General features: G+C 29.8%; 1 protein-coding gene across 1 annotated transcript; it reads left to right on the top strand.

Annotated features, from left to right (window-relative positions):
• Positions 1-6,296: 6,296 nt before the first annotated feature.
• Positions 6,297-7,795, top strand: LOC108752143 (dynactin subunit 6). The gene is made up of 5 exons (XM_018492793.1): positions 6,297-6,474; positions 6,821-6,991; positions 7,065-7,192; positions 7,366-7,508; positions 7,592-7,795. The coding sequence occupies exons 1-5, from the start codon at positions 6,425-6,427 to the stop codon at positions 7,688-7,690; spliced, it is 591 nt and encodes a 196-aa protein (XP_018348295.1). The 5' UTR covers positions 6,297-6,424; the 3' UTR covers positions 7,691-7,795.
• Positions 7,796-11,548: the final 3,753 nt, after the last annotated feature.

The raw sequence follows: 11,548 nt of genomic DNA, 5'->3' as shown, positions 1-11,548 counted from the left end.
ATATATAGTGTGGATGCGTATGTGTATACACGCGCACACGATATACGTCTCGGAGAAACAGAGGTGTATACACATACGCGTGTCGTTATAAGATTATATTATATAGATCGAGAGAAAAAAAATCGCGAACGCGCGCGTGCGAAGGGAACGAGAGCGAGAGGAGTGAGAATGTGCGTGTGTGAGCGAAAAACGATGAGCGCGAGTGTGTGAGTGCTGATTGGCGAGAGATATCGGTTGTTACGATACATACATAAAGTATATATTGTATTAACTAAAAAAAAAATAGTGGAGGGTGGAGAGGGGGGAGAGGAGAACGGTGATTAACCGAGTCTCGCCGGGACGATCCGAGGATGACGCGATAATACTATAATCGAGGACTGATGTTTCATGGGAAGTGAATCTCGGTTGGGCCGCTCATGCGACATAGAGAGACCGATATTATTGCACCGTCAAACATGAGAATACGGGCGAACTCAGCGAATAGCATCGACGAAAAGTAGAGCTTATATTGCAGAGGACGAGGAACCGTGAAACCGCGCCGGAGTTAAGTGTTAATTAAACACGATAATGACGACGACGGGGATGTCTCCATCCTCATTAGAGTTTTCTGCGCGAACATTCACTCGATTCATCTTTCCATTCTGCCTTGCCCCTGTTAATTACCGCACCTGTATATCGATCGTTAATGACGTAATTATTAGTGATAAAGAATATGTGATGATAATACGGGATTGATAAATGCTAGGAAATTAAGAAGTTTAATGGAGTTTGTTATAAGTAAAAGGAGAGAAACTTAGGAACAGGTTAAAGTGGAAAGAATAAAAGTTTAAGACCAGTTAGGGGCTGGAAATATCGAAATAGGAAAATAATAACAGAAATTGAAGAGCTGATGAATCGATCGTCGTTATTGTGAATCGACATGTATATACAAATAACTGTAAAACAATTGGAGCTTCTTTTACTTCTCGCGCAGCTTGTAAAGGACCGATTTGTTCGCTAAATGTTCAAATGTTGATTAAGCAAGGATATAAGTATGTAGCGAGTACGTATTACGGCATATTCTATTTAAAGATACGACGTGGAGTTTGCCCTTTTTAATCAGATTGTCATATTAATACGTATTATATTACCCATTCGATAGGCGAAATTTTTTTTAACTTATTAGTAAGAATGTTTGGCGAATAAACGTTTCTTTCTACGTACAATTGACTTAAACGCAAAACATCGGCTGCGGTTACGCGTTCTGTCGCCGCCGCGGGTTCGAGTAGTGATTCGAGTATAGTTCTGAGCTACTTTATAGCATAAATACACATATAAATAAATAAATAAATATATAAATATATAAATAAATAATTATATATAAACACTATATATATAAATATATATATGAGAGTATATTTCGGTGGAACAATCGAGATTCGACGGTCCTCGTACGATTGATGAGAATAACGGGCGTTATGGATAGTGATTTCGTCCACGGACCAACCCGGCCAGATCTCACGGATAACGGTGACACTTAACACGCTCACAATCCATACATATACATACATACATCCTTATATACGTACACACGCAGAGACAGACCGAGAAAAAAGAATGGGAGTGAAAGAAAGAGAGAGAGAGAGAGAGAGAGAGAGAGAGAGAGAGAATGAAAGTGAGAGCGAGAGAGAAAAACGTTATACGAATCGATATGCGCGGATGCGACTTTCACGGATGCAGGCGTAAATAGAACTAATCGACTGCATTATGCGCGCGCATTAAAAACATTTTTGGTACTATACGGCACTTGTATGACGCGTCTCTCTTTATACGTAAACCCGTACTTCTTATGGATAAAAAAAAAAGATGAAAAAAAAAATATGACACAATAGCCCGTTGTCGCGCGCTGAGATACCCTCACGAGGCGTTTACATTATATACGCACCGTCACCGGCTTTCCTCGCTATCGTCGATCGTTGATCGAAGATTAAGATGAAGATCGAGATGGATTTTATTAAACGGCTCATCGTTGTTCATCGACACTTTCGCGACCGCTCGCATATTTTTAGATGAAAATTACGTCGTTTGGTGCCGGACCGATTAAGAAGTATTCGTACGCCTTCGTGTTGTTGCTAAGTATAAAATTATGTTGCTAAGTGGCAAGCTGGAATATAAAAAAGGTATTCGTACGCCATTACTTTTTTGCTATAAATAACATTACGTCGTTGAGGAGCAGGCTGAAATAATAAAAATATTTGTATACGCTACATTGTACTTTTATTATAAGTATCTTTAACTCTCGTTGTATGTAATGCAATATTAAATCCTTTAAAAAGTTGTATGGATGGTAATATCGATTTAAAGAATAATATGAGATACGTATGGAATTATAGCATTTTTTTAATTTGAAAGTTACTTATAGCGATGACGTGCGAATACTAGTTGTTTCATTCTATAATGAATTTCTTTAAAATAAACTATATATAAATATTGCAGCTACTTATGTAAACCCTAAACGGTATAAGCGGGGTCTGACAGACCGTTTTTAATTACCAGACGTTATAGAAATTTTATAACGCTCTATTATTATTATTATTATTATTTGTATTTATAAAGTTTAATATAAATGAATAAAATCTAATTTCCACACGTAAATATTTCGGACATGTTTTATTTTTATATAGATACATAATTATGCATATAATTACTATTTATGCAACATCTCCTTTGTATGTCGACCCCTTTATATTACGTAAGTAAAATAATTTATACTGTTTAGGGTCTCTAACGGAAATATTATTTATTTATAACTCATTATCATATTCTTCTCAAAAACTAAAAACACGAAATAATGCTAAATAATGCTCGAAGTTATAAAGATTTTTTCACAGGCGAACATTTAATTTGTATATTTATATCGAGTAGCATAATTTTACATTAAAAAGCATAATATAAATACAATTGCTAATTTTAATAAGTTAAATATATCGACATTAAAGTAATATTAATTTACAGTAAAAATTAGTGGTCGCGAAAGTGTTAAGAGTGTATTGTTATTAGCCTTACATGTATATACATATATAGAGTTCGATTTTTATTGCGTATTTATATATTTTTATTCTTTCGATATTAGATAACATGAGTATTAATTCCTCGCGTTGAGACAATTATTCAATCTTAAATGACAACTTAAATGACAATTTATACAGTGACTTCATAACCGTTAAATGGATTTTTAATAATTTGTTAATGTTAAAGCGAATTTTACATACAAGCATCTGATAATATTTAATATGATAATATTTATGATAATATGATATTAGAATTGCTCATCAATACGATAACTTAATAGAACATCGATATTTCATCCATCTGTTAAACGTTACAAACAGTAGAGAATGCTAATTTTTAAGATTTAACTGTTTAATGCTTAAAACATATATCTTGATTTTATCAGATTTTGATAATTTTTCCTTTTTAAAATTTTTTGAATTTCTAGATCAATTTAATCCTTAAATTAAGTAGTTGAGTTTCTTGAATATATTTTAATCTTGAGTACTTTATAATCTTTCAATTTTTGTTATATATCTATTTCTTATATTTTCAAATTGTCTAAAAAATTGTTAAATTTTAAAATCATTACCAGAGCAGCAAAGAATGAATAAATAAATTGCTTTTGCTTTCAATTGGCTGATAATTTTATCATACTTAAGATTTAAAATTATCGTAAAACTTTTAACTAATACGAGTGAGCATGATTGTTTTTTTATTCTCTTCGAGAATATCTATTTGTTACAAAAATAAAATATTTTAAAATAGTTTTAAGATAAAATAAAACCAGAATTGCGTAATTTTAATTATACGATAAGTAGTCGAGTAAGAAATAACTTTCGGATGCATATTCTAGGTCAATTTTATTCCATATATAAATTTTTGTTTACTGTCTAAAAAATGTGACAAATATATGTATATATACATCTGTATATTTACATCTTTACATTTTCGCGTCCATAATTGCTAAAATGAATAACATTGATTGAAAATTGTATGAAAAAATACTATTTTTCTAAATTTTTCATTGAAGATAAAGCTATCTAGACATCATAAAAAAAGACAGCTTTATTTATTTACATCTTTTTTTAGACTTTTTTATTTAATGAATTAATGATAATACTTAAAAATAAGAAATATAAATTCATTCTTTTATCAAATATTAAGCTTACTTTGGAAAATCAGTAACTCTATATTAAATATATTTACCCTATTCATACAAATCTATTTTGTTTTTTTTTTAAATACAGAATTATAGTTTGACTTATACAACTTTATATCAGATACCACAAAATTAATCGTAAACGTTCTTAACGAATCAATCTCACTATTGTCGAAATTAATTAGTAAAAAAGATTAATTATTTCTTTATTACGAGATTGGAATAAGCTCGTTTACGTAAACTCCATGCAGACAAAAGTTTCAATATGCATCCGAAAGAACCGAACGCAATCGAGAAGGGATCGACGAGAGCGACGGCAAATCCGTCACGGTGCGCCGACTGACACGCTTTCGGACGGTTGCATATACTTATAGCGAAAAATTAAGAGAAATGCATATTATTCTGCCGATTAACGAGTAAGTGCGTAGGATTCGTTTAATTGTAGATCGAACACGTACACAGTCACGTTACGCGCGAGTGCAAAATGCATACCATCTACGACCCTTCTTCGCTCACATCTCTATCCCCTTTACTTGAGAGCAACACGCATACACATTCACAGAAACAGACACATATGCAAACACACACACACACACACACACACACACACACACACACACACACACACACACACACACAAGACACATAATACACACATATTATACACACACGCGTACAATAAGGCGCAACACGTACACGCGCACGCACGTTGCAATTAGACGTTATTATCGCAATTTGGAGTTAAATTTTATAATATATAATATATAAAAAATATATATAATAAATATATATATATAAAAGTTGACGGATAATATAGAGTTATGTTAAATATCTAAACGAAGGTATTCATGTGTTTCTCATGTGTGAATACATTATTCCTTTTGTTGCGCAATCACAACCGCGAAATTTCCTTTTTCTCTCGTATCCCTAAAGTATAGCTTAAATGAATACAAACGATATTTGCACATTATAACGTTCTCATTGTAGGGATCCTTTAATTTTTATTATATTATAACAATAAACTATTTTACTCATGTACATCTTAATAAATATAAATCAAGATTTTAACAGGATGTGATTAACGTATTAAAATCATATATTATATATTTAATCTTATAAATATTTCAAATTTATTTTTAATTAAGATTTATTTATGATAGCGTTATAATATTGCTCAAGTACTTTTTTTGATTTTATATTATACCAGTTAATAAATAAATTTTAGACATAATTTTTATTGTAAAGTTTAATAACTGCCTTTTTCGTGTTCAATATTTAAGAAATATAGAATATTCGATGACTTTAAAACATTTATTTGTTATCTTTAATTAAAAATAATTTAAAAAGAATTTTACATCTTTTTTATTGTTATCAGAATTAAAATATTATAGTATTAACAAATTATTTTTACTTTATCTAGCAGCTGTTACCTATAATATTGGTATGTATATGAACATTTATAGTTTTATTCTTTTAACAATTTATAAGACATAATAACAATTTATAATTATTATCATTTGATTTGACAGCGGTACTATTTTTTAATAATTTAAAAATAAATTTAAGTATAACAATAACACAGAGACAATAACAACTGCGAGATTTGGTCCACTGGGATGTAAGAGTGATTTCCGACATAACTTTTTGCGCTGCGAATCCGAATCTGGCGATAGAATGTCTAGCATGTCAGGATTTTGAAATATTCCAACCTAAATATGCAAAAAAGGCTTTCTTGAGATCTTCAGATTACGATAATTTTGAAACGTGAGGATATCCATTAATTTGATCAATAAATTCGGATTCAACGCAAAAAATTACGTCGGAAACCATTTCTACATCTCAATAGACTTTCCAAAGTCTCATTTTCGCAAGCCTGTGTAGTAATAATTTAAGTATAAATTTAGTTAACTTACATATTATATATTATCAAAAAGGAGCAAATTTCTCCAATCTAAAAAAAATACAAAATATGTATAATCTATATTTAAATATTATTCTCATATGTTTCATTCTCATTAAATTTAATTCAACATATTGAATTTTCTAATTTATAAACAATTTTATAAAAATTCTTTTAATACAGTTCTTTCAAAAGCATATTTTCAAAGGAAATTTAAAAATTTTTTGTACGATACTATCGAGAGAAAATGGCGAAGTTTTCGATAAATCGATACCTACAGTATTCTGCAGCAATCTGCTCTCTGTCTGTAGTAAGGAACTGTCATCGATTAAATGGACGGGAAAATGAGTTCTAACAATTCTTCTACTTATCGCCGCGCCAAGTAAGTTTAGTAATGATCCAAATATAACATTATATAATTTTCTTATTATAATTTTAATATTAAATAAAGATTGTTTTATGTTATAATGCCAAAGTTATGTATTTTGAGGTTAGATTGATAAGGTTAAGTCTATCTCTAATTCTGATTGTACATATTTACAATAATATTATATAAATCTATCTAAGTTATAACCAATGTTTATGTGATAAAATTTAATATCTTTTAATATATCCATGAATGCCTTGATTTATAATAATTAACTAAAGAGTAGAAAATAATTATTAGATGTTCCCATGATATCTTTTTGAATAAATTGTATATTATGTTTATAATACTATTTGTATAGCTTAAAAATTGCACCTGGTGCAGTAGTGTGCGAGGAGAGTATTCTAAAAGGAGATATTTCCATTGGTGCAAAAACCATAATCCATCCTAGAGCATGTATTCTAGCAGAGGCTGGTCCTATCATTATAGGAGAAGGCAATATAATTGAAGAGATGGCAACTATAACCAACAGGCAAGCTTAATATACTTATCATTTGCAATATATGCAGTGACATATTATTTATTAAGTTAACATCACTCTACAGATTGCCACCTGATGCTTCGGAACCTGTAACTGTACCAGTGCAAATAATAGGAAACTATAATGTATTTGAAACTGATTGTGTTTGTGAATCATATAAAGTTGGCGACAACAACATCTTAGAAGCAAAAGGTACATAGCAATTTTCAATATATGTTAACAATGTAATTGTAATGTGTATTAAATTGCACATGTAAGATTTATTTTATGTCAAATTAGGAAATAAGAATCGTTAAAAATAATGCTATTATTAATTATTTATAAATCTGTTTACTTATTATATATAAATATCATTTTGTTAAAAGCTCAAGTTAGTCGAGAAATTGAATTAACTAACGGATGTGTTATTGGAGCTGCATGTTCTTTGACAGAACAAGAAACAATACCAGAAAATACAATAGTATATGGAAGCCAATGTCAACGTAGAGAAATGAATGACAAAATATATGTAATTATTATATGTTATTACTTTTATGCTGTTATTTCAAAATTCTAAATATGATATCTCTACTTTATTCTAATTTATTTCAGCCTCAAATTGGACAGTTGGATTTTCTACAGAAAGTACTCCCGAATTATCACCACTTTCGCAAATCAAATGTAAAATCAAAACCTGGAGGACCTATGTGAATAATACATACTGACATTATTCTTGTAGTAATAATAAGGTATATTTAATTTTTATACTAATTGTATCATTTATATTTATTAAAAAAATTGTGTTTGCAATTATTCAGCAAGATATATATATATACATTTATTTAAATTACATATAATAAAATCTTTTTATATTGTATTGGAACATGTTAATTTGAACATGAACATGTTAATTAATTACGGAGAAAATTATTGTAACAGATGCATACATGATCAATTAATTTAACAAATTGCTAATTTATTTTTAATATGAAAATAAAAGAAATAAAAAATTAATAGACGAAAGTATTGTTCCAAGTTTACTTTCTTTTCATAAATTATACATTTTAATGTTTATTATACATACAAAATTATTAATGCTATTATATATATACTTATTTATTGTGGAATATTTATAATCTCCATGCAATTGAAAAATCGAAAGCAGTTTAGTGGTGAACTCCATTTCAATATGTAAAAATAAGAATAAATAAGAGTTGTATGTATGTATACATTTCATTTAAATTGAACGAAATAGCGCAAGTCAAAGTTTATTTTTATGTTTTAATCTTAAAAAGTAAATCTAAATAACAAATAATAAGACTACATTTCTCTCCCTGTCAATCTTTTCCTCATTTTTGTTTTTTTTATAAGTCCTAATTGTTTTGACTAGAATTAAAAATATTTAAATTTTGAAATAGCTTAGGAATCTTTTGATAATAACTGTTTTTAGATTAAATATACTTTTAAATTAAAACCAAAATAGCACAGACTAACATTTATTATTAAAATAAGTTATAAAATAGGGATCTTCAATATATGATTTTGTACTTATAAAAGATTTCGTTGGAATCATAATTCTGACCGCAATTAAATATTTACCTTGAAGAGCTTTTTGACTTTAAGTTACACCAGAAATTATATTAAATTAAAATTCTTCATGTTTTATTTTAAAAAGTTTTAAATTAAAAATATTTTATTGTTATAATTTTTTTTAAATTGTATTTTATATATCAATAAGCAATATATTTTTTAATTCTAAACCCATGAGTTTTGTCCGAAATATATTCTTTGCGTTATACAGGAATTACATTGCATCATAACATACCTAATTATTAAAGTTAACAAATATTGTTAGATATTAATAACAATTGAATTTGATTTGATTGAAGTTTTTCGATTTCCCATTATGAAAAAAAAGATTGATTTATCAAAAAAAAAAAAAAATGGAAGGAGCCTTTGTCACTTTCTCAACGAGCGGAAATACGAATAGAAATATTAGCCACTCTGTCTCTTAACCAACTCTCCGGAGAATTTAACGGCGTAATGCTAAACGCTACATCTATGAATATGAATTAGCGTCTCGTCGAGGGGGTTGGTTGCGAACCATTTACCGCTTCCGTCAGCTTAGCGAAGCGCGCCAGTGATTATCAACCCTCCTTCATATTTGAATTTATACAGGAAAATAATACATTTTGTATCATGACTCGCAATAAATAATCAATATGAAATTATGTTTTCATAAATAATCTATTCTTTTAATATATGTACATGAAATATAAATCTTTGAATAATCTTTCAACTTTTTATCTATATACTATCAAAATCTAAAAAAAAAAAACAAAAATTTTATGATTTATGTAAATGTTATTCCACAATATAATAAATTATTTAAGACAAACATTAGCTTTTAACTAAAAAGTATCACGGTTGAAACATTTATAAAAGATTTGTATATTACTTTTACTAACAACGAATTCATCAGATACTGAATTTAAGTATTTCTATGTAATAAAAGTCACAACCGCACCCTTACTTTAATGATCGGCCGCGGCAACCCCCTGTGACGTAACTCTTGTCGCGAAAGTGGTGACTCGAGAGAGCTGTCATATTTTGACATCCGCAGCGGACGTCGGAGAAAAGAGAGAAAGGGTGCGAGAAAGAGACATGAAGGGAATGAGAAGAAAAAGATTATTTTTCCGAGGGGGTTGAATCCGCAGTACAGAAAATCACGAAGGAGAAACTAACAAGGAGAGAAGGCTCCCACCGCTTTTCTGACGAAATTACGTAATTTCTTCTTGTTGGCTCATTTCATTCGCGACGGCCATTTCTTTTTGTGGTTGATTTATTTAATAATTTGGGAAAAAAAATTATAATTGAACTGATGAATAAAAATATTCACATATAATTTTTAAAAACATAATAACAGAACATAGAAAAGTTTTAAAAATATATATCGTTATTATTTCTTATGGCATACATTAAAAATGATTGAATATATTTTTTTATTTTATTTATGATTAATTTCTTTTTAACATCACCGATTAATTCAATAATCAATACAAAGATAAAAGCTTTCGATAATTAAAAAGTAAAAGTTAATAAAGAAGTTAACACAGAAGATAATAATTGTTACATTTTAATTGGAAGAATAAAGAGACAAAATGTTTTTTATTTTTGCACAATTATGCGAACGCTTACCAGCGTGAATGAATGAAAATTAAATATAAATTACATAAGACAGATGAAACAGAGTCGCGTCAAAACGTTCTCGGGAAGTAGCCCGTACATACATCGCTTTTAACTCGAAGTTTCAACGGGGGCCGAGGTTTGAGTACCGAATTAGGCGTGCCGTCAAAAGTCGCTCGAGCGATTGTCATGATCGCGAGCGGTGCGTGGAAACGATAATAATCGACGGACAGCCCCTGGAGTGTGTTTTGATTTCAAACACCACGGTCGTCGGCTGCTGCTATCACACACGCGCATAGAATATCTGTACAACTAGACGGGACAAGGTAGATAGAGAGGCTCTATTTGGAGGCTGCAGGAAGGAAAAGAAGGCGAGATCAACCCCCTCGATCCCTCCCGACGTTCCAGTCGCAAATTGACGTCCGCAGACACGAACCCCGCTCGTCCAATGCCAAACGAGAGTGACGAGCGTTGCAAATCCACGACTCGCTTAACATTTCCATTGTGAGCGCCGTCCCCGGGGTTCGAGTGGCGGAAAGAACGGGGGGATGCTTTAGGGGAGAGAAACGTATCGAGCGCACGAAAACCTCGATGTTATCGAGGATTATAATAATTGCGAATTAATGTCGGTAATCGGAGGAGTTGACCGATCGACATCGCGTTAAGCATATAAAGTATTTAAATCCTTTATTGCTGTACACAGAATTTACGCGTGCAATCAAGAAAAAAATTTTTTATTGAATTATTAATGTATATAATTGAATTAATCGATATTTTGATTTTGAATATTTGTATGGATAATTCACAGATAAATATGTTATTACTTAAAAAAAGATCAAAACTTTTGGCAAAAGATTACTTTACTGACTATAATTTGAAATTTTTTCTTATGGCAATTAAATAAACTAATAGACAAATGTGATCCATTTCAATCAACTTGTAATCTGCTTCTTTCGAGAAAAGCAACGAAAAAGGAGATAAAGACACGTAATCAAGAAATATGCAGTCTCCATCGGCGTCGACAAAACTTTTCTGAAGAGATGTGTGTGAAAGTTTAATAGAAATTTAGTTTTATCTTTGTCTTAACAATTTTATTAAAAAATAATGGTTTTATTTTTTAGACGAAAAGAAACGTTTAAAAAAAATTTATTTCAAATATTAAAACATAAATTTAATAATAAACTTTGAATTGCTACAAGTCTAAATGTGCTTAGAAAAATATTGTAAAATATTAAACAAATCATCAAATCGGTTTATACTACAGTTTACTGCAACAGAATACAAAGAAACCAAAGGAAACACGAAAATATAATTTCATAAAAATAAATGGAAGTTTCAAAAATCAATTGTGCACATTTCTTCTTGACATACAATATATTAATA

Source organism: Trachymyrmex septentrionalis, unplaced genomic scaffold (assembly GCF_001594115.1).
Source record: "Trachymyrmex septentrionalis isolate Tsep2-gDNA-1 unplaced genomic scaffold, Tsep1.0 scaffold56, whole genome shotgun sequence".
Taxonomy (NCBI): Eukaryota; Metazoa; Arthropoda; class Insecta; order Hymenoptera; family Formicidae; genus Trachymyrmex; species Trachymyrmex septentrionalis.
Note: the sequence above shows the minus strand (reverse complement) of the source record. Positions and strands in the feature narration are given on the sequence as shown.